Source organism: Microtus oregoni, unplaced genomic scaffold (assembly GCF_018167655.1).
Source record: "Microtus oregoni isolate MIOR12 unplaced genomic scaffold, Mior012 000057F_ref0000458, whole genome shotgun sequence".
NCBI lineage: Eukaryota > Metazoa > Chordata > Mammalia > Rodentia > Cricetidae > Microtus > Microtus oregoni.
In genome coordinates, this window is record NW_024543833.1 from 1,924,807 (window position 1) to 1,949,522 (window position 24,716).

At 43.0% G+C, this 24,716-nt stretch overlaps 1 protein-coding gene across 2 annotated transcripts in view; it reads right to left on the reverse strand.

Annotated features, from left to right (window-relative positions):
* The window catches only part of Dym (dymeclin), a 262,580-nt gene that overhangs the window by 205,365 nt on the left and 32,499 nt on the right, over positions 1–24,716 (reverse strand). For both annotated transcript variants that reach the window (XM_041639282.1, XM_041639281.1), the window contains 4 exons: positions 22,498–22,550; positions 19,907–20,000; positions 18,630–18,763; positions 14,496–14,568 (listed from right to left, as the gene is read on the reverse strand). In XM_041639282.1, the coding sequence (XP_041495216.1) occupies positions 14,496–14,568; positions 18,630–18,763; positions 19,907–20,000; positions 22,498–22,550 (354 nt within the window). The remainder of the gene's footprint in view (positions 1–14,495; positions 14,569–18,629; positions 18,764–19,906; positions 20,001–22,497; positions 22,551–24,716) is intronic.

A 24,716-nucleotide genomic window follows, 5' to 3' on the forward strand; every position in this document is an offset into this window, starting at 1 on the left:
CTTCAATGTGCCACAGAAGCCTTACCACAACTATGGCCAAGACTGCAGCCGAGCACACTGGTTGCTGGGCTCTTTCAAACAGTTGGTAGTAGATAAACAATCACAGCCTGATGAAGCATTTCTCCCATGGGAGGAGCACTTTCCCTGAGGGAGGGTCTACGGGGAGTGCGGGCAATGCCAAGAGTGGACAACACACAGGCTTTCATGACTGCAGTGCTAGAGACAAGGCTGTGATTGGCCCAAGCGCCCTGCTCCAGCTACATAAGCAGGCTGCAGAGGTTCAGTTAGTGGATAGGCTCACCCTCTCCCATGCTATCTCCCCTGGTGTTATACCAGGTCAATACTCTGGAGGACTCTTTCCTTGCTCACTTTCTGTAGTAGCGGCAGAGATGGCACAGGACAGAGGTATCGCTGAGGAGAGTAGCAGCAACTTCAGCACTGGAAAATGAGACTGGAAGTCTGGCACCACAGACTTGACAGCTGAAGAACACACAGGAGGGCGGAACCCCAAGAGGCCTGCACTAGGAACTGATAGCACCCAACGCAGTCCCTACTAAGCTCAAAAGCATCCACTAATGGCTTGACAACTAAAGAGGCTGGGTAGTCCCAGGACCCCCAAGCTGGCACCTTGCCTCCCATGGCCAGCACTGCTCTCTCAAACAGTTCACTTGCCACCCAACCCCAGCTCTAGCCTGGCTTCCCAGCACACACAGCACAGGCTCCTCCCGCACTGAAGAAGCTGCTAGAAGGCTGAAGACACAGCGTGACCTGACCTACCTGTAGGCACCCACTGCCTGCACCTGAGCTGTCCCAGCATAGGCCATGCCCAGTTCCTGAACAGCCCTTACTGGGCCCCAGTTCTCCACTGAATGGTGTCCCAACAGAAGACCAATCGCCAGCTGACGGTGCACTCAACAATTTCAGTGCAGCCAGAGCAGGAAGGGAAGTGAAAGCAGAGACAAGAGAGCAGAGAAGGGAAGAGAACTGAAGCCCTACCTGCCAAAGGAATCCTGGAAAGCTGGCAAACATCAGGGCAAGGGTCTCAGATCTCAACACAAGAGCTGTAATAATGGTGTCTGCCAGGAGCCACAGGTCTGATACCAAGGCAAGCATAGGACATTTGTAAGGCTAAGGGTCTCTCGACACAAGACTGGCATGGGGCTGTAACACTAGAGGGCGCCACTTGACGTTGCTTCCACCTGCCTCGTTGCCACCTGCTGCGGTCAAACAGAGGGACAGGGACCAAGGCTGCTAGAGACCAGCATCTTAGCTTGCCTGCCCACCACCCCATCTGGGTAGGGCAAAAGAACCCTTAGGTAGCTCAGCTGTCATAGGAGGAGGCAGGAGTACCACTACAAGTTTGATGACAGTTTGGTCTACACAGAAAGTTCCAGGCCAGCCAGGGTTATACAGCAAGACACTCTTTAAAACCTATAGCTGTTGAACTCTCTTATACTTTTGGTTGTGAGCCTAGCCTTTAATGGCTGGGCCAACTCTCCAGCCTTGAATTCTCTATGTAACCCAAGATAGCCTCCAGCTCATAATCCTCCCACCTCTGCCCTCCCCGCCCCCACTATGATGGAATTTCCACCCTCAGCTGAAAGTATTTAACTAAAGATTGTGACTACCAGTAGCTACTCACCTTATTAAGAAGAGAGTCCCTAACTCACCCTCCAAGACTCTCTGACTTGTAGCAGAGTACCCTAACTTCCTACGGCATCGCCTCTGTTCTTGCCCCTTCACCTCCAGCTTGACGGGCCTACTTGGATACCTGAGCACGGGCCCAGCTCAGGACACCGCATCTGCTCTCTCCTGCTTAGGCTGCTCTCCCATCAGATGAGAGGCAACAGGGCTTCACCTCCGAGTCTACTGAAATTTCTGTTTAAATACCCAGTGTATAAGAAACACACTGCACTCTGGCTAACACACTAGCGCACTCGGCTTTCTGCACGGAGTTGTACATCCAAGCATCTTGGCGCACTCACTCTCATCCTCAGTCACAGCCTGCAGCTACCACTGGTGTCCTGTTAGCATGCTAGCCCTTGCACACAAAGTAAGCTGGCAATAAAGAATCATGAATTTGTTGGATTGTCATCCCTAGTATGCTCACAGCTACAGAGAAAAATTAATATTATTTTGTGTTACCAAAACAAAATTTCACTGGTGGACAAAAAATATCTCAAACTTTCAGCTTCCAAATCCTATTTCATAAGCCAGCATTCTGTATAAAAATTCACTGGACTCCTGGGGACACAGCAACAGAACTAGTAGCAACAGCAAAAATAATTATTCCATGAAGCAAGGCTGGGGCAAGGCAGTCCATGCACTCATTGAATCCATTTTCTACCATAAATAGTAGTAAAAATGACTAGAGCAGCGGTGCTCAGCCTTCCTAATGCCGAGACCCTTTAACACAGCTCCTCGTGCTGCAGTGGTCCATAACCAAGATTATCTCATCGCTACTTCATAACTTTAATTTTTCTACTGTTATGAATTGTGATGTAAATATCTGATATGCAATCCCTGTGAAAGGGTCATTCCACCACCAAAAAGGTCATAACCCACAGGTTGAGAACCACTGGACCAGTTTTTGGGTTTGGTTTGGGTTTTGTGGTTTTTTTAACTTTGAATCAAAATAATTCAACCAAATCTAAGTTTTGTCCACCTGGGGAAAAAACCTTGGAGTAAATTGAAAAATCTTTAGAGCAGCCATTAAGGAAACAGGATTCGAGAATACATACAGCTAAAATGCACTACCTGCCTATTACTGCTGCTAGTCACCATGTTCCCCTACTCTTCCAAAGCTTAAAGGATCCTCCAGGTTCGTAATGGACAAAACTTGCCACTGGCCCCACTCATAAATAAGTTGATCACACACTGGCTCTTACTGGGCATCACAGATTGTTATACCAGTGTCTTGAAAACAGCAGTTTAACTGGATACAAAAAACTTAGCTAACGTAAGATTCCTTCTTTTGTTTTCTCACTCACTTTACTGGACAGTTAAAGGATAAAACAGGATACTGGCTGCACAAGACAACAAAGGCTATTAGTAATGGGCCCAATTACAGGTACTTTCAACTGTGTCAAAACAGAGATAACAAAAAACTATTTAGGAATATTACCCCCAAAAGTGTGATATTAATGAGCTGCTTATACTGGCTCTTTGGTATTAAGACCACACCTTGTGCTAAAGGTAAAAAAAAAATTAGCCAGGTGGTGGTGGTGCACCCTTTAATCCCAGCACTCAGGAGAGAGGCAGATGGATCTCTGTGAGTTCGAGACCAGCCTGGTCTACAAGTCCAATGCTACAGAGAAACCTTGTCTCAAAAAGAAAAGAAAGAAAGGAAAGGGAGGGGAGGGGAGGGGAGGGGAGGGGAGAGGAGAGGAAAGGAAAGGAAAAACTCCACCACAACAAAATATGCTTTCAGTTTAACAATTAGCAGCTGCCAGTTTGGGGATAGATAAAATATCGTATTTATCACTTTCTACTATCTTTAGATTGCAAGAAAAAACTTCCCTAGTCAGTCAAGAGTCGTCCCAGCAGTGAAGATAGAATTGTTGTGGAATAATCTTTTTGTATACTGTGAGGATGTTTCTCGGCCAAGACACCTTCTGATGGTTTAATAAAGAGCTGAACGACCAATAGCTAGGCAGGAGATTATAGGTGGGGCTTCCTGGAAGAGATAGGAACTCTGGGAAGAAGAAGCAGAATTCACTATCCAGACATGGAGGAACTGGGATGCATGGTACTGAGCAGAGGTAACAAGCCATGTGGCAGAACGTAGATTACTATAAATGCATTAAGTTTAAGAGATGGTTGGGAACAAACCTAAGCTAAGGCCAAGTTCTGTGGCATTAATGAAGTCTCTGTGTCATTATTTGGGAGCTGGCAGTACAAAGAAAGCCTGACTACAGGGAATCTCTCTTTTTATTTCTTAATGATCTAGGCTCTTTGCCTTTACATTTAAATTTTAGCATCAAATTGCCCCCCCCCGTGTGTGTGTGTGTGTGTGTGTGTGTGTGTGTGTGTGTAAGTATGTATGTAGATATCCTAATACAAGTTTGGCATGGTGACACATGCCTACAAATCCACACTTGGAGAGAAAAGAGAGAGGAACTGCGAATTCAAACTAAGCATAAACTACACAGTGAGCTCAAAGCCTATCTTTAAAAAATGTAATTATTACAATAATCCTGATACAAATGTGGTTAACTAACTCTATAGATTAACCTGCAATCACTAGGCAATGTGAGCTCTGATGTCATTTCCTACTCTATAGATAATGCTAAAAAGAAAAAAAGGAAACTTGAGGCAATGTTAAATTTCTATAGTAACAAAATTTAAAATATTAATTGAGCTATTCTAAATGCCAAATCATCAGGGAAATGAGTCCAAGAGGCCAGTACTTGAAAGGAACCAAAATTCTACCATGCTGAGTGGAGTGATTTTTCAAAATTGAAAAATGTTTTATGCCAACAGATCTTTCTTGTTTTGAGTCCTTGTATAATCTTCAGAAGATTTTCATTACACAATTGCCAAAACAAAGTCAACTTTAGAGAGCCAAAGCGCTGCTTTGGCTGCCATAGTTTCCCAAGAACTTTCCACCATCTGGTCTGGAAATGTCCTACAGCAAACTACTGCTGGAGCAAGTAACTAATTTCATGTGCAAAAAAAGGAGACAGGAGCCATGACCTTGTGCTGCTCTGCTGGGGCAGAGTGGGACACTTGGACAAAGACAAAAGCCATCATGAAATGGTGTTAGTGTTGGCTAAGGGCAAAGTTAATGAGCACAGAAGGAAAAAACATGCTCCTTTGACTTACTGTTGGTCAGAAACCTCATGGTACTGTAAATGGAACATAAGTTTAATAAAAACAACTGACAAGTTCAAATGAACAAGATGAAAATGTAGAAATAGCTACTTGGGCCAACATGGATATTCTAAAAGGAGAGAATAAAAAGCAGTGTTATATATTTCAGACACTGGCATGATGGTGATACTTTGTGCCAGGTATTAAACCCAGGGTCACCTCTCTTCTTAAGTGTGTACTCTACCATGAACTAAGTCTCCAGACCCTACATAACAGTCTCCTCAGGAGTCAGGTCTTACCTACTTTCAGAATTGCCATCATTATCTTCATCAACCACCTTACATGACATCTCTGTACCCCATAAAAATTTAGGGGGCAAGCCAGAGAAACACATTTATCTATAATTTCTACAGTTTTTCAAAGAACTGGTACTATATACATGTAACTCCTTTGAATGTTTAATCACCAATCATCTTGAAACAAGTTCAACACACAGACAAAGTGACAGTAGCCGGCCTTGGAGGCATCTGCTCCAAACACATCACTTGGGAAGCTGAGACAGAGTGATGAGGCACACAATGAAACATGATCTTACAGAAAACAAAGGGGATGAGGTAAACAGATCCCAACCTCACTGCTGACAACAAATGCAAAGGGACGCCTCCTGCCCAGTGTCACTTCTATTTCTGACTTCTGGAACTGAGAAGAGTAATTTCCTGGAGAGTCTCATCTCTTTGATTTCTAGTTGGCTCATGAAGTTCATACAGATTCATGGGCTATGACGATATTTTTTGAGATGTACATAATGTGTAATGATCAAATGATTATCTCCTAGAAACATTAGAAATTCTCTCTTCTTTGAGATGCTAAAGAATTCTAGGATAGATCACTGTATGTTTTCACTCCTTAACCTATCCTTCTTTACTCTTCCTGCCCCTTCCCTCCTAGCCTCTGGTAATCACTACTCTCATTTTTTTTTTTTACAATTTATTTACTATGTATGCAGTGTTCTGCCTGCATGCATGCCTGTACGCTAGAAGAGGGCACCAGATCTCATTTATAGATGGTTGTCTGCCGGGCGATGGTGGCGCACGCCTTTAATCCCAGCACTCGGGAGGCAGAGGCAGGCGGATCTCTGTGAGTTCGAGACCAGCCTGGTCTACAGAGCTAGTTCCAGGACAGGCTCCAAAGCCACAGAGAAACCCTGTCTCGAAAAACCAAAAAAAAAAAAAAAAAAAATAGATGGTTGTGAGCCGCCATGTGCCTGCTAGGAAATGAACTCAGGACCTCTGGAAGAGCAGTCGGTGCTCTTAGCCTCTGGGCCATCTCTCCAGCCCCACTACTCTCTAATTCTGTAAGAGCAATTTAAGAATAATAATTTAAACAGTGAAAAAGATACAGCAAGGGAGAACTGGAAGGAGGCAGAAGGAAAGACACAGTCCTCTGAGCAGACACTACTAAAAAGTTCAGTGAACTAAGAAACCATGGTGTATATGCTCATCAATACACATAAAAAATAAAATCCTTGGGTATAAACCTAACCAAATATGTATTATCAAAAAGAACAACAAAACTGATGGGTGGGTGTTGGGTTTGGTTGACTACAATAATTAAAACCAAAGAGAGTAAAATTGTAGGTAAGAGGAAACTACTGAATAATGAACGATCGGCTCTATAATCTTGAACAATGCTTATAATGTCTTAAATTCCTAGTCCATCCAGAAAGTCGTGCAAGATTTTAATGCGTAGCACTTGAAATTTAATTGCTGACCTACTTAAGTCAGTTCCTGCCCTCTACTGAAACTGGTTTTGGGGAAGTGTTTGTGAATCAACATGCAGGACTCAAGACATTATCTCCAGAGTTGTATCCTTGACCCCCAACTATGGGCATCTCAATGCCTTCATTCTTATTGACAACTGAAGACTTCATAAGGGAGCCACTTATAAGCCAGGTATGGTAGCACGTGCCTTTAATCCAAGCAACTGAAAGGCAGAAGCAGGAGGACCTCTTTGAATTCAAGACAAGCCTGGTCTATACAACAGTTTCAGGCTAGCCAGGGCCACACTATAAGACCCTGTCTCAAAAACAACAAACCATCTATTACTCTCACTGTCAGCAGAAAACATCTTCAATACTTGGATTTTCACAATGTAATATCTCAAGACTACGGTCTCGATAAACGTGCATTCATAACTGTTACATTTCAGAAATCTTGTTGAGGTACTGGATTTTACAATCTAAACAATTAGGTTCAAATCTCCTTAAATTCCACAGCGGAGTTGAGAGGAAAAGCCCTGCACTTTCTATTGCTGTATCTTAAGCTGGAATCTGAAACACAACTGAAGTTCAATCCGCTAACGTTAGTGTCTTTCAAACAACACAGCTTTTCTAGACATAAGTTCCCAGACCTGCTACAATCAGTCTAAGGCACCCCTGATTCTACAAATACCTCGTTGAATTCAGAGATGTCCCTATCCAGATGGCTTTAGCTTCTTCAAAGGCCTCACCTAACCACTGAGAATCACTATGTCTCTGTTCCAGCTTGGATATGAGGTGTCTCCACAGGTCCACCCCTAGCCAAGGAGCCAATGACACCTGATTGATGCTGGGAGAGGAAAAGTCAGTTCTCTTCAGTGGAGTTACACTTGGTATATACCTCACTCCAGGGCAGCCACATGGTCCAGGAGCAGCTGGCCAGCACAAACTAGACTTCATGGGTTTTGCTTTTGTTCTTTAATTCTTATTAGTAGTAGTAAAAGAAGGGGAAACCTGGATTGGTAGAGAGGTGGCTAGGACCTAGGGACAGTTGGAAGAGGAAAATGAATATGATCAAAGGATATTATATGAAATTCCCAAAGAATAAATGAAAACCTTTTTAAAAAGATTGACTTCTAAGCTATTTTATTAACATAATTAAGCCACTAGTTCTTGAAGTGTTATCACAAACTTGCTGATAAAATGTTCATCCTTAGTGAAAACATTTTTTAAAAATTCCAACATTCACTGCAGTGAACTTCTACAAAGTTTATCTCAATGTTCGGCTGATGTCCCAGGATCTCGGGCTGGGGCCTTGTGAGTACTAGGAACACTTTCCCACTGAGCTATTTCCCTAGTCCTCCTTTTAGTTTTTATTTTGAGAGAACTCAGTAAATTCTTCAGGCCAGCCTTGAACTTAATCTATACCCTAGGCAAGTCATTGTAGTAATAGGAGCAGCGGGCTGCGTCCTCGGCACCAGGCCGCCCGCACGGCTAACTTTACCCGAAATAATTACACGGAAACTGTATTCTTTTAAACACTGCCTGACCCATTAGTTTCAGTTTCTTATTGGCTAGCTCTTACATATCGATCTAGCCCATTTCTATTAATCTGTGTAGCCCACGAGCTGGCTTACCAGGAATGATCTTAACCTGCGTCTGTCTGGAGTGGAAGAATCATGGCAACTCCCTGACTCAGCTTCTTTCTCCCAGCATTCTGTTCTGTTTACTCCTCCCACCTATGTTTTAACCTATCAGGGCCAAAGCAGTTTCTTTATTGCTTAACCAATGAAATCAACAGATTGATATATGACACTCCCACATCAAGTCATAAACCTAAGATCCTCCTGCTTCAGCCTCCTGACTAGGAACTGGACCTCCAGGCTTAGCTTGAGCCTGTTTCTAATAAAGAATCATTTACTAGTTTACACAAACCAGGTACTGTAGTGTACACCTGTAATCAACAGGTGTTGAGGGCAAGTGGTTCAGAACTTTACCACTTGCCTCAGCTACACCAGAAATTGGAGTTAGAGAACACAAGAGCTGTTGGGGGGGGGGGGGGGGATAAGTTAAATTATAAACATCTAAATAAATATGTGCCATACATGCACACACATAAATCAAGTATGTTAGTCGTGGTAATCACTTTGTTTTCAATTTTAACAGAATGATTTAATAGAGTCTCATAAGGAAAGATTTAAGCTAGTTTGAAATTACTCTACATGGCTACTAAAATTAGATTTCTAATGATTCTCCTGCTAATACAACACAGGTAAGCCAAGAGCAACTGTAAAGCAGTACAGCGAGAGCGATGATGCTCAGGAGCCGAGAGCTCTTCCCGTTTCCATGTTAACATCCACCTTAACTTACAAGCTGGTCTCAGATGCTGCCGTGCAGTTGGGGTAGATCAAACACTTACAGAGTAGTTGCTTTCACATGGCAACTGTAACCAAGACAAACTTTCTTGTAAGATGGAGTTCCAAGGACATTAAATCATAAGAAATTGTTTCAGCAGCTGGTTAGAGCTGAGTATACATAACACAAGACATCTGGCTGCCTGTGCATTTTCAGTTCATTTAAAAAGTATAAACACATTAAAACACTGCCTGTTCGACAGACTGCAACACTGTCTGCTCCTCTGACAGCTGCTCCATGCACAGTCACAGCCCATTTATTACTAACATATTTACTACCTTCCCTCTCACTAACTTCAGCACAACAAAAGACCACATACATTCAACTGCTGGTACTCTGCAATGAAAACAAATGTTATTAAAGGCCTAATTTTTTGTTTGTTTCAGACTGACTCTCACTATGTATCCTAGGCTGATCTGGAACTCATTATGTAGCTCAGGCTGTCCATTAATTCACCATCTTCCTGCCTTAGCCTCCCAAGTGCTATGGGCATATGTCACCAGACCTGGTTAAAGTATAATTTTAAAAATTAAATCAGAAACATAAAAAAAATTTAGCTTAACACAATTAGAAAAGAGTAGGCAAAATATGGATTCTCTACACCATCTGAATATATATATATATATATATATATATATATATATATATATATATATATATCAGACGTCTAACTGCAGTGGCTTAACCAAGAGAGGAATTTGTTTTTCTCACATAAGAAGAAATAAGAGACACTGAGCACTCATGGCAATCTTGTAATATTACTAATAGCTCCTGTTCCTAAGAGACTAGTCTTTACAAGTGACAATCTTACCCATAGTTCAGTACAGTATGAGCATTGCCTTCATATTCCAAGTAGGAAGAGGGCGGAGTACAAAATAAAGGTCTTAAAATGTGCGTGCTCTGTGAGGTGACAACACCTGCTTATGTATCTCTGCAAGGGCCCAAACCATGTGACATGGCTACAAAGAGTTACCGCCATATCTAGAAACGGTAAACTGGGCTTACACTGCCATCCTAAGCAATATTAAAATTCTATTCAAAACAAAGAGAGAAATGGCAGCCATGTGGCCGGGCGGTGGTGGCGCACGCCTTTAACCCCAGCACTCGGGAGGCAGAGGCAGGCGGATCTCTGTGAGCTCGAGACCAACCTGGGCTACAAGAGCTAGTTCCAGGACAGGCTCCAAAGCCACAGAGAAACCCTGTCTCGAAAAACCAAAAGAAAAAAAGAAAAAAAAAGAAAAAAGAAATGGCAGCCATGTGAACAATTCTGCGTATCACAATGCACTTTGGGGGAACGCTATCCCCCATGCCCTTCCCCAGGTGGTTAGTCTACTTGTCTCAGCTCACCTTCTGGGCTGCAGAGTGCACATCAAAGTACGACAGTGCATCTCACTTCTCCATCCCTAACAAAAGTGTGGATTCCTGTACAATATCCCCAGGAGCCTATTGGCTCACAAATACTTGTCTTTTCTTTCCGAACTAGAAGCAAACAGCCTGTTTCTGACCACATCCCTCTGTGTTTTGATACTTTACGATGATAATGTATCACCTTTATCTAAAGAACATCTTTATCTAAAAACTAATTCCTTGCAGGGCAGTGGTGGAGCACGCTTTTAATTCCAGCACTTGGGAGGCAGAAGCAGGAGGGTGTCTGTGAATTAGAGGCCAGCCTGGTCTACAAAATGAGTTCCAGGACAGCAGAGAAACCCTGTCTCAAAAGAAGAAAGATAGGAAGGAAGGAAGGAAGGAAGGAAGGAAGGAAGGAAGGAAGGAACCCAATTCCCACCTAATTCCATTACATGGCTGGATACACAGGATAGCTGGCAGAGTGCATGCCTAGCATGCCTTGTTCAGTTACCAGCACCACACAATTGGGTGTGACGGCACAGACATACAGTCTCAGCACTCAAGACAGAAGCAAGAAGAAATGTTCAAAGTCAGGACTGGAGAGATGGCTCAGCAGTTAAGAGGGCTGGCTGGCTGTTCTTGCAGAGAATTCAGATTCAGTATTTAGTATCTACTTTGGCTGCTCACAAACTTCTAGAACTCCAGCTCCAGGGGTCCAACATCTTCTTCCAGTCTTCTCAGGCAAGGCACACACATGGTACATAGACATACATGCAGGCAAAACACTCACACATACAAAATAAAAATATAAGTTTTTTTAAAATGAAGTTCAAGGTCATCTTCAGCTACACAATGAGTTCAAGAGCAGTCTGGAATACATGAGACCCTGTCTAATAAATGGACATAATTCCTTTAAAATGTGTTCTCTGGGACCAGAGAGACGGATGAGGTGAAGGTAGTTAGCACTGAGCCTGTTGGCCTGAGTCAGTCCTCAAGACCGCATGGCAGAAGAGAACTTACTCCCTGTTATCCTTTGACTTCCACACCTGTGCTACGGCACAAGCATGCCCACGTACATGGATGCATGAGCATGTGCATGCACACACACACAATAAATAAGTAGATATGCATATTTTAAAATGTAATTATACATTCTCATCCTAGCTACTCTAACAGATGAGGTCAAAGGACTGAAATTTGACACTAGCAAGGCCAACATAACAGATTTTGTCTTAGCTGGGTGGTGGTGGCAGTGGTGGCAATGCACACCTTTAATGCCAGTACTGGGAGGCAGACACAGGCGGAACTCTGTGAGTTTGAGGCTGGCCTGATCTACAGAGTGACTTCCAGGAAAGCCAGAGCTTCATGGAGAAATTGTCTCAAAAACAAAACAAACAACAACAACAAAAGAGTTTGCCTCAAACATCAATCAATTTTGTAAATTCTCAAAAGTAATAAAATTGGTTCTTCAGGGATACTAGAATGTCATAGATATTACAAAGATTCATGGCCTTCCAAAGGGCTGCATTACATAAATAGGTAGTCAGCATATGAAGGGAGGCAATGATGAAAGAAATGCCTAACAAGGATTCTAGATGAGTTTCAGCTATGAAGAGGGTGATAAGCAGTGGATCAGAACAAATGGACATTTTTTTAAAAAAAAAAATGTATCAGTGGATATTTTATTATCTTTCTTTTTTCTTTCATTTCCTTTCCTTAATTTTTAATCATCTTTTCATTTTCTTTTATTATTATCATTATTATAAATTTTCACTTCCTCCCTTCCTCCCATTTCCCTCCCTCTCCTCCCATTACCCCTCCCCCTCCCTCTCCAGTTCAAAGAGCAGTGAGGGTTCCCTGCCCTGTGGGAAGTCCAAGGTCCTTCCCCTTCCATCCAGGTCTAGGAAGGTGAGCATCCAAACAGCCTAGACTCCCACACAGCCAGTACATGCAGTAGAATCAAAACCCAGTGCTATTGTCCTTGGCTTCTCAGTCAGCCCTCCTTGTCAGCCACATTCAGAGAGTCCGGTTTGATCACATGCTCCATCAGTCCCAGTCCAGCTGGCCTTGGTGAGTTCCCATTAGATCAGCCCCATCGTCACAGTGGGTGGGTGCACCCCTCGCGGTCCTGACTTCCTTGCTCATGTTCTCTTTCCTTCTACTCCTCATTTGGACCTTGGGAGCTCAGCCCAGTGCTCCAATGTGGGTCTCTGTCTCTATCTCCATCCATCACCAGATGAAGGTTCTATGTTGATATGCAAGATATTCAAATGGACATCTTTATGTACATCGGAACTGCACTGAGCTGTAGTGCTCAAAACCCAGTTACAGTAGCATAAACAAATAAGGGTCTATTTCTGTCATGTGAGAAGTCCAGGGTGAGGGAACAGGAATGGCTGTTGTTGACTTGGGTCAACAGCTCAGTGACATCAAAGCAAAATTTCTATGAGACAACTGGCTCACGGTGCCAGCATGGGCACACAGCTCAAAAGACCTTGTCGGGATTCCAGGATACAGGAAGACGCTGTCAGAAGGAAAACCATACACTTCTTCATCCACTAAGTTCCCTATGAAGAACGTTACTCGGGAGTCTCCCCAACAACATCTCAAGGAACACACCTAGCTTCAAAGAACTCTGAAAAGAAATCTGTCCTCTCTAAAACAGCCCCAAAACAAAGCCAAGGGGGAAAGAAAATGCTCTGTGGTCGGTTTGCTTTCCCTACCACACAGACTAGATTCAATCGGTTCCCCTCAGACTGTTTACAGAGACCCTTGAGATCTCTTCTTACATAGCTAATGGAATTCTGGGCCAGCCGTCTGTTAGCAGTACGCAATGACTTAGTCGTTCTTCCTTCACATGAAACTCATGTTTGACAGTGGTGTAGTCTGAGTGAGAATAACCCCCAAAGCCTCATATATATCTGAATGCTTTGTCCCCAGTTCTTGGAACTGTTTGGGAAGGGTTAGGAGGTGTGGTCTTTTTGGAAGAGACGTGTTGCTGGGAGCAAGCTTTGAGTTTTCAGAAGCCTACACCACCCAGTTTGCTCTCTCTCTACCTCGTGGTCATTGTCTCAATATGTGAGCTTCCGGCTCCTGCTCCAGCACCATGCCTGCCTGCCCACTCCCACACCCCTGCCAGGATGGTCAGACACTACTAACCTCTGGAACCATGACCCCAAAATTACATGCTTTCTTTCCCAATATACTGCCTTGTTTGTGGTGTTTTGTCACATCAATAGAAAAGTAAACAAGACAGGAAGAAACAGTCTACATATTACCAAAAGAGATAAAAATAATGACACAGGTATATAATCTTTATATAACTCACAAGCTCTTCCACATGGGGCTTGGGAAAACAGTAGCACCCACCTCAAATCCTAATTTGGTGGCACATGCCTGCAACCAAGCCCAGTGCTGGTACAGATCACTGGGGCTTGCTGGCCAGCCAGTATAGCCAAGTCCTTAAAAGACTCTTGTAGTAGGAGCTGCGGGCCTCTTCCCACAGCCTGGCTCCTGGCCGCCTGGCTAGCTTATGCCCCAAAATAACAACACACAAATTGTATTCATTTAAACACTGCCTGGCCCATTAGTTTCAGCCTCTTAACCCATTTCTAATAATCTGTGTAGCACCGAGGTGCGCTTACCGGGAAGATTCTAGCCTACGTCCATCCTGGGTCAGAGCTTCATCGCATCTGCCCGGGATAGGGGAGCATGGCATCTGTGCTCACTTCCTCTTCCTCCCAGCATTCTGTTCTGTTTACTCCACCCACCTAAAGGCTGGCCTATCAAATGGGCCAAGGCAGTTTCTTTATTAGCCAATGACCTTCCTCCATCAGACTCTGTCTCAGAAAATAGGGAGAGCTAGGCATAGTGGTGTACACCTCTAATTTCAGTACTGAGGAGGCTGAGGCAAGTATATCTCTGTGAGTTTGAGTCTACACAGGGAGTTCTAGGCTAACCAGAGCTACATGGTGAGACCCTGTCTCAAGAAATAAAAAAGAAAAGGGAAAGGAACAGTAACTGAGGAAATCACCCTGACCTACTGACCTCTGAACCACACACACACACACACACACACACACACACACACACACCCCTCTTCCGCACACTCAGCTATCATTTTCATTATACAATGAAGACAAAGCCAGGCTTAGGCAGAACTTACAAGAGTGGAGTATCAGTGATTAACTGCACCAAGCTGCAGAGCAATTCTTCCAAAAGATCTTCAGAGTTAGAACCTGGTAAGATACATAAAACTTTGTTTTGACAAGGTAGACAATAGATGAAATTACTTAGATGGAAATTTTGCATTTCTAATAAGTAAAAAACTTATTTTATTATTACATATATTCAAACACTATTTTGCCCTCTGAATAAAATCCAGAGTCAGCACCTACTACAACCTTAACAACACAAGTTACAATGATTTTTCCTCTGTATTAGTGTATGCTCATGCCACAGCACATGTGTGCATGTCAGCGGACAACTCCATGGCATCGGTTTTCTCCTTCCACCTTTAGTTGAGTTTCAGGGTCATCAGGCATGTGTGGTCAAGCAGTTTTACTTGTTCATCTGCCCTATTTCTTCTTTGTTTTGCTTTGTTTTTTTGTTTGTCTATGTAGCTTTGGTGCCTGTCCTGGAGCCCACTCTGGAGACCAGGCTGGCCTTGCACCCCCAGAGATCCGCCCAACCAGCCCTATTTTTTTATTTTATTTTTATTTTTTTTATTTTTTTTAAGTTTTTCGAGACAGGGTTTCTCTGTGGTTTTGGAGCCTGTCCTGGAACTAGCTCTGTAGACCAGGCTGGTCTCGAACTCACAAAGATCCACCTGCCTCTGCCTCCCAAGTGCTGGGATTAAAGGCGTGCGCCACCACCGCCCGGCAACCAGCCCTATTTTTGTTTTCCTTTTAAGGTCAGCCTTACTATGCAGGCCTCAACTGGCAAACCTCCTGCCTCAGCCTCCCCAAATTCTGACATTACAAGTACGCATTGCCATACCCTAGCAGCTTGATAATACCTTAGGGCTCCTATGGGCCAGCCAGCAATTTTCAATTTTTTACACTTCACACTGTTTCTTTTGATGAATTTTTTTTGTTTTGTTTTGTTTTCTTTTTTTGGTTTTTCGAGACAGGGTTTCTCTGAAGCAAAGATATTTAGACCTGTCATATGGCCTTGCCTTTGGCCTTGAAGAACCTCTGGTGATCCACAAATGACAGAATGAGTCCTGACAAGAAGCTAACCACCTCCTTACAAATAAAAGCCAAAGATGAGATGGCCTTCCCAATCAGAGGATCAGATAAGTGTCAAGGACAGGATGCAAACTGCCACCTCAATACAAGCATTTCTGTCCCAAACTCCCAGAGCTAGGGGGCCTCCAAATTGCATAGCCAGATGATATCTTGTGACTTCTGGTTTTAGACACTAGTGACATCTATTCCTTCCTGAAATGACTTCCTCAGTTCAGGCAGTCTTAGTTCTGACTAGCTTCCTTTCTTCTTTCTTCCAGCACTCCTCCAAAACACCTTGCACGGGGTCTCTCACGGAGTCTCCCACGGCTGTCTTCCACAGTCTCCCACAGGCTCTCATTCCCCTTTACTGGCTCTCTCATTCCTCATCATTTACATGCTAGTGAATCCTAAATCCATAGTTTCCCTGTCAACCTCTCACTGAGCAGCCTGTTTTCTATCAAACTGTCTCTCACTTTCCAGGCTGGACTCTGATCAGTTCCCAAATTGACAAGACCTGGAGCAATCAGAGAGGCATGGCCACAGACCCTATCAATTATCTGTCTATTGGGTGTGTCCACCGAGATGAGTGACTAGTACCTCAAACTCAACGTGTTTAAAAACAAGCTCAATATTTCTAGCCCTTCACTTGTTTCTCTGTTTTTGCATGTGTGTTTGCCTGCATGTGTATAGGCTCCATATGTGTCTGGTGTATACAGAGAGCCCAGGAGGGGATCTGGATCCCCTAAAACTGTACTAAGGTTGTAAACTGCCATGTGGGTGTTGGGAATCAAATCCAGGTCCTCTGGAAGAGCAGACAGTGCTCTCGACCACTGAGTAGTCTAACTCCATTTGTTTCTTTCTTATTTCCAGTTTTGATGCATCAGTAGCCCAATGTTAAAACACAGACTTCCTCAGCCTTTCACAGCCAACTGACCACACAGCCCACCTCTCTGATACAGTTCTTTTTAGTTAGGTGATCTCACTGTGTAGCATTGGGTAACCTTGAACTGCAGTGCCACCTCAGCCTGGCACTGCAGAAGCACACCGCCATACCCAGGCACCTGCCACTGCCTCGTGACTCAGAAGCTCCTTGTGCCATGCTGTGTTCATTATCTCATCAGCTCAGCCCAGGTTTGAATTCACCACATCCAACTCCCTCTTAGCATCCTTTAAGCCCTCCAGTTTCTGCCCTAACTCCAGGCTGCTTTTAGAGGTAGCTAACTGAACTTCCTTTCACTTTCTTGGCTTAGGTCAGTTTTACTACTTTATGCTAATGACTATGTATCAAAAAATAGAGATCCTTACTGATCACTAGAAGCAAAGGAATAATGAAAACAAAACAAAACGCACATGGACCATTCATTAAAAGGAATGGCTGGAGGCTGGAGAGATGCTTAGCAGCTATAAACTCTGCTGCTCTTGCAGAGGACACAGGTTCAGTTTCCAGCATCTACAAGGCCATTCACAGCTGTCTAATTCCAGTTTCGGGGATCCATCACCCTCTCTGACCTCCACAGGCACCAAGTATGCACATGATGTACAGAACACTCATATACACGGAATAAAAATAAATCTTTAAAAACAAAACAAAGGGGATGGTAACAAAATTAATTGCTGCTGCTTTCTTAGCATTCAGAAGGTCAGTGCCAGTTTCTCAGTGTTGCCCAAACTACGACACGCCAAAGACAAACTCTAAAACCTTAATCAAGGACAGAGGCATACTTCAAAAACAGCTTACAGTGCCTGAAAACCAGAACAAATTTATTTCCTCGATACAGAACATACAGCAGGGCATGGTGGTGCATAGCTGTCAGCCTAGCACATGGAAGACTGAGTTCAAGGCCAGCCTGGACTACAAAATAAATTCCATGAAGTACATGGCAAAGACCCCAACTCAACACAAAAACCAACAGGCAACTAGATTTATTCTACACCTATATTCAGAAAATTTTGAAGTCTATATTGTTGTCTATTTTCATAGGCAACTACTCTAAATTACTCTAAAGTATTAAATAGGTAAGACTGTTTTACAGGTATAGGCACTTTGCCACAGAAACCTGATGACCTGCTCCAGATTCTACAGGAGAAGAAAAAAACTGACTCCCAAAAGTTGTCCTCTGACCTCCATCTGTATGCCATGGTATGGCATCTACACACCCACACACCATACACACACACGCGCGCGCACACACACACACACACACACACACACACACACACACAGTAAGAGGGGCTGGAGAGATGTCTCGGTGCTTAGGAGCACTGTGTCCCTTGCGGAAGACCTGGATGCACATGGTGGTTCCAGGGAATTCAATGCCTTCTGACCTCCTCAGGCACAGGGTGCACATACACAAGGCAAAACAGTCATACACATAAAAGAAGTAAATCTCAAATTATAATAATAAATGCTAACTGATATGTTTGTCAGGTTGACAAGGAATGAACTCTGTGATCCTTTACCCTGGTTGGACTTGGAAGGAATCACCCAGCAGACATACTTCCTGGCATGTCTGTGACGGGTTTCTAGGTTAGGTCTGTTAAGGGGGTGGCACCGTTCCATGGACTGAGGTACCACAGCAAATAAAAAGACAAAAGGCAGATGAGCACCTTATTGCAGATGCAATATGACCGGCAGGTTCCTGCTTCAGAACTTCCCACCATGACACAATGCCCCCTCAATCTCCAGACAAAATGAACCCTCCCTTCTCTGTTCTCTCGGGTGTTTGTCACAGCTGCAAGACAAGTAACTGACACAAAAGTCAGATGGGGAAGAGGAAGCCCCTACTCCTAGTGTTTTCTTGGTTTTTGTTTTTGTTTTTTAAAGAAAGTGGGAGTCATAACAGGAAAACCAGAATTTTCTAAGTTAATACTTTTTAAATACTGGGTGTGTATGGTGTGTATGTGTGGGCACACACGCCAGCATGCATATGTGATGTGAGAGGTTCTTTCCTTCCACCGTCACCTGGGTTCCAAGGCTGAACTCAGCTGTCAGGCTCCCACTGTCAGAAGCCATCTTGCTGGCCCCAAATTCTACTTTTAATCGTAAAATCTGCAGCTTGTTGGTTACTTACTGTAACTGCCGGGAGACTTTTCTTCATACATGAACTGAAGCTGTAGCTCCTCCTCAGACATCTCGCAGATGAACACTTTTAGCAGGCAGCAAATAATAAACAAAGCATTATGTGTCTGCCAGATGAAGATGTGGCTAAAACAGAAAGACCAGAATCACCTAAAGTTCAGTTTAATCAAAAACAAGGTCAGTTTGTTTCTGGTGCATGATGTCTTCATAATTTGTGAATGGTTTTGCAGAGCCTACTTATAATATTAAGACAATGTCTCTATCTTTCAAAGGTTTAGAGTCATACTGAGCCAGTGAGAGTTACTGTATTTTCTCTCAGATTGCATTCTGTACAGAGTGAAATCTACTTAATTAAAGCCATTACTGGCACTTGTAGGTAAAACTGCTTTGTCCTTAATTTTATAACTGTCCCACATGAAAGCAACTGAAACAAAAGAGAGCTAAAATCATGGTAGCATAAAGAGAATAGTCACAAATATACAATGTAAAACAATACAGTGCTGTTATTTGCATCAATAACAAGAAATTTTTAACTGGATTTGATATATTTCTTCATAAGCAAGGCAATGAATAATCTTTAAAATACTATCCTTCTAAATCAATTTTATAGGAGCCAGCATGGTGGCTCACACCTATTATCCCAGCACTTGGAGGCTTAAAGCACCAGCATGCCAAGAAGTCAAGGTCCAGCCTGGGCTACAGAGTGAGACCTTGTCTCAAACAAACAAGCAAACAAAGTCAATAACCCAGTCATAAACAACCAGACTGCCCCATCCAATATTTAGGACAGAAAAGCATGAGGACATGAGACAGCATATGTCTAAGTCATCATTTAAACCAGATTAACAATGATAATGAAAATGCCTTTTATGATAACAGTCTCACCACAACAAAGTAGGACAATGACAGGATGAGCATGAGCAAGTAAATGACACCCATGCATGAAAATGTCACTGTAAAAGCCACTTATCTGCTAACTATAACAAGAATTAATTAAGATTAATTAATTTTTAAACTGAATTCAAAGAATAATTAATTGTATCATTAGTAAACTTTTAAAAAATCTAATCTTAATAATTGACCAAAATGATGAAATCAAACTCCAGAATCTCATTCCAACAATTTAAAATGTTTACTTTTTTCCTCTTAATAAAGAATGTAATTCCTTCACAGGGGTTTTCAAAAGATCACAGCCTACTTCTCCCACCAAATGAAAACTACCCCTCACAGCGCTAAGTACGCTGCAGTGCTGAGTCAACGGTAGCTTACTTATGGCATTCTGCCGAAAGCCTGAGCTCTCTGGTTCTGGAAAGGAAGACCTTAGTTAAGGCGCCAAGATTTCCCGTTCGAGGGTTGTTTTCAACTGCAAGAGACAAGAAAAGTATTAAAATAGTTAACACTGAGCATATCATATCATTTATAGAATGTCAAATTGAAACTGCCAATTGACCACTCTTCCTGACAATCTCACATCTAATTCAGAAAATAAGCAATGAGGATCCTAGAGAAGCTAAATAAGAAGGAGAACCCAAAGAAAAACATCCTCCTGAATATTAACCTTCATCAGGCGATGAAAGGAGACAGAGACAGAGACCCAATTTGGAACACCGGACAGAAATCTCAAGGTCCAAATCAGGAGCAGAAGGAGAGAGAGTACGAGCATGGAAATCAGGACCGCGAGGGATGCACCCACACACTGAGACAATGGGGATGTTCTATCGGGAACTCACCAAGGCCAGCTGGCCTGGGTCTGAAAAAACCTGGGATAAAACCGGACTCGCTGAACATAGTGGACAATGAGGACTACTGAGAACTCAAGAACAATGGCAGTGGGTTTTTGATCCTACTGCACTTACTGGCTTTGTGGGAGCCTAGGCAGTTTGGATGCTCACCTTACTAGACCTGGATGGAGGTGGGTAGTCCTTGGACTTCCCACTGGGCAGGGAACCCTGATAGCTCTATGGGCTGACAAGGGAGGGGAACTTGATTGGGGGAGGGGGAGGGAAATTGGAGGAGGTGGCGGGGAAGAGACAGAAATCTTTAATAAATAAATAAACGGGAAAAAAAAAGAAAATAAGCAATGAGAGAAGATGCTACTCTTCGTCTATGATGGTTAGTTTTATGTCAACTTGACACAGATAATGTTATCAGAGAGAGGGGAAGCCTTCACTGAGAAAATGCCTCTATAAGACTGGGTTGTAGACAAGTCTATAGAGCATTTTCTTAATTAGTGATTGATGGGAGAGGACCCAGATATTGTAGGTGGTGCCATCCCTGGGTTGGTGCTCCTAGATTCTATAAGAAAGCAGGCTGAGCACGCCATGAGGAGCAAGCCAGTAAGTAGTTCCCCTCCACAGCCTCTGCATCAGCTACTTCCTCCAGGTTCCTGCCTTGCTTGAGTTCCTGCCCTGACTTCTCTCAGTGATAAACCGTTAAGTGTAAGCCAAATAAACTCTTTCCTCCACAACTTGCTTTTGGTCAAGGTGTTTCATCACAACAATAGAACAGTGACTAAGACATAGTCATAATTACAAAATCAAAATTTACTTGCAAAGTAAATAGTAGAAGAAAGTGTAACCTCAAGCGAGGTAAAAACCAATATTACTATAATTTTTTATTCTTTTCGAATGTTTTAAAAAGTATTATTTTATTTTACGTATGTATGGTTGGTTCACACATATATCTATACATCATGTGTGTACCTGATAAGGCCAGAAGAGGGCATTGGGTTCCCTGTAACTAGAATTATAGACTGTCATAAGCTCCCATGTGGGCGCTGGGAATTGAACCTGGGTCCTTCGGAAGAGCAGCCAGTGCTCTTAGGTGCTGAGGAACTGAGCTTAGGAAGCCACTGTTAGGCAGCATGGCAAGCTCTGAAGCACAACAGCTAAGAATTCGACAGGAAACTATTTAGGTCAAATTTTACTTTTACTGCTGAAGAAAGCTCACGAGGTTTAAGTCCTGGGTGCAAAGTAGAAGCCATGGCAGAGACAAGTACACAGTAATTTTCTTTCTTTCTTTCTATTTTTTTTATTTATCTATTTATCTATCTATCTATCTATCTATCTATCTATTTATTTATTGTTTTTCAAGACAGGGTTTCTCTGCAGCTGTAGAGCCTGTCCTGGAACTAGCTCTTGTAGACCAGGCTGGCCTCAAACTCACAGAGATCCACCTGCCTCTGCCTCTCGAGTGCTGGGATTAAAGGCGTGCCCTACCACCACCTGGCAGGACCACTGACTTTCGCTGAACCAGAAATGTAAGCACTGAAGCACACTGGGCTGAGCTGCCAGGATTTGTTGTCATGCAGATCTGGAGATTCTGTATCTATGTGAGTTTTCTTGACATGTTGAAGGGTATCAAAGACAGAGATCAGAATATACTTTTAAGAAGTAAATGTGAAGGACTGCAAATACATACTCTAAAGAATATACAAGAAGTGGGGGGGGGGGGTTGCTGGAGAAATGGCTCAGCAGTTAAGAGCATTGCCTACTCTTCCAAAGGTCCTGAGTTGAATTCCCAGCAACCACATGGTGGCTCATAACCATCTGTAATGAGGTCTGGTGCCCTCTTCTGGCCTGCAGGCATACACATAGACAGAATATTGTATACATCATAAATAAGTGAATATTTTTAAAAAGAAGAATATAAAAGGGAAGTCAGATATGGGGCCCACGCCTGGAACCCAGCCAGGTCCCCTACTACATAGAGGATACTGACCAGAGTCAAAGGACAAATAATTACTATTGTCATCATCACAAGCAAGAATGTTGCTTCATTAATTCAACTCATATTACACTATCATAATTTTAACAGAAATTTTGAAAACCTGCCTATTTTCCTCCCCCCTTCCACCTTACCCAAAGACTTGCAAACTGAAATGGTTGCCTCTTCCAACAGCTTCAACTCAGTACTGCAGAGACAAAAGAAGAAAGGTCATTTAGAACACAATACTAGATATGTACATACTAACATAATGGAATGTATCAATTGAAGAAATAAATTAGAACAAGAATATCATAAACAATAGAATTAGCAATATAAAATAAAGTTTCAATTTTCAGTATACTTAGGAAATTTACTCTAATTCTCAAGATACGAGAGAAAAGAGCTTGGGGTGCCCTTCGGTGAATTGAGGTAACCCAGACACAGAAAGACATTATCACATGTACTCACTCATAAGTGGTTTTTAAACATAAAGCAAAGAAAACCAGCCTACAAATCATAACCCCAAAGAACTTAGTTAACAATGAGGACACTAAGAGAGACTTACTTAGTCTCTCTTACTTAGTTCTGCATGGGAAGTAGAAAAAGATAAGATCTCCTGGGTAAATTGAGAGCATGGAGACCTTGGGGAAGGTTTGAAGGGGAAAGGGAAGAGACAGGGAGGGGAGCAGAGAAAAATGTAGAGCTCAATAAAAATCAGAAAACAAAAAAGAATTATCGCCAGGCGGTGGAGGCGTATGCCTTTAATCCCAGCACTCGGGTGGCAGAGGCAGGCGGATCTCTGTGAGTTCAAGGCCAACCTGGTCTACAAGAGCTAGTTCCAGGACAGGAACCAAAAGCTACGAAGAAACCCTGTCTCGAAATAAAAAAAAAAAAAAAGAATTATCTGTGACTATGAACTTGATAAAAGAGGTTCATTTTGCTCACAGTCTTGGAGCATGAAAGTCCAACTGGGCAGTCTATTGGTTTGGCCTATTGATTTTTCTTTAGGCCATGGTTTTGATCACAGCAATAAAACAGTTCTTGTTAATCATCCTTCACTCAGCTGGGCAGTGGTGGCACATGCCTTTAATCCTAGCACTCCGAGGCAGATGCAGAAAGATCTCTCTAAGTTTGAGGACAGCCTGGCCTACAGAGCAAGTTCCACTACAGCCAGGGCTACACAGAGAAACCGTGTCTCAAATAACAACAACAACAATAATCCCTCACCTGGGAAAACCCTATAAAATGAGATGGGTCACCCCCAAAAAGAAACAAACATGAAAACAAAAAGAAGAGTAACTGGGACAAAGGAATCAGTAGGAGGTGAGAACAAAAGGTTAATGAGGAAGATATGATAAAAATATCTGTCCATATACATATATTAAACTGTCACAATAAAATCCATTATTATGTATGAATATGCAAATTTAATAACCCCTGGTCTACAGAGCAAATTCCAGGACACACTCCAAACCTACACAGAGAAGCGCTGTCTCAGAAAAAAAGAAAAGAAAAGAAAAAAGTGCTGGGGGTACTGCTCAGTATAGAATACCTTCCCAGGATCTCCAGACCCTGAGTTTCCACCGGGTGGTGATGGCACACGGCTTTATTCCCAACACACAGAGGCAGAAGGTTCTGTGAGTTTGAGGCCAGCCTAATCTACAAAGCAAGTTCCAGGACAGCCGAGACTACACAGAGAAACCTGGTCTCAAAAAAAAAAAAAAAAAAAAAAACAAAAATTATTAAGAGGGCTGGAGAGATGGCTCAGAGGTTAAGAGCACTGGCTGTTCTTCCAGAGGTCTGAAGTAATAAGGGCGGCGGCGGGGCTGTGTCCCCAACACCCCAGCCGCCTGCCCGGCTACCTTATGCCCCGAAATAATTACACCGACACTGTATTCTTTTAAACACTGCTTGGCCCATTCTCTTCTAGGCTAATTCTCACATATTAATTTAGCCCATTTCTAATCACCTGTGTGTAGCACCCCAAGGTGCGCTTACCGGGAAGATTCTAGCCTATGTCCATCCTGGGTCGGAGCTTCATCCCGGGAGCAGGGCATGGCATCTCTCTCAGGCGTCTGCTCCAGGGAGGAGAGCGGTCGAGACTCTGACCTCACTTCCTCTTCCTCCCAGCGTTCTGATCTGTTTACTCCTCCCACCTATCCTCTAACCAATAAAATGGGCCAAGGCAGTTCCTTTATTAGCCAATGACCTTCCTCCATCAGAGGTCCTGAGTTCAATTCCCAGCAACCACATGGTGGCTCACATCCATCTATATTGAGATCTGATGCCCTCTTCTGGCGTGTAGGCAAAACTATGCAGACATAATACTGTATGCATAATAACATAAATCTTTTTTAAAAAAATATTTATT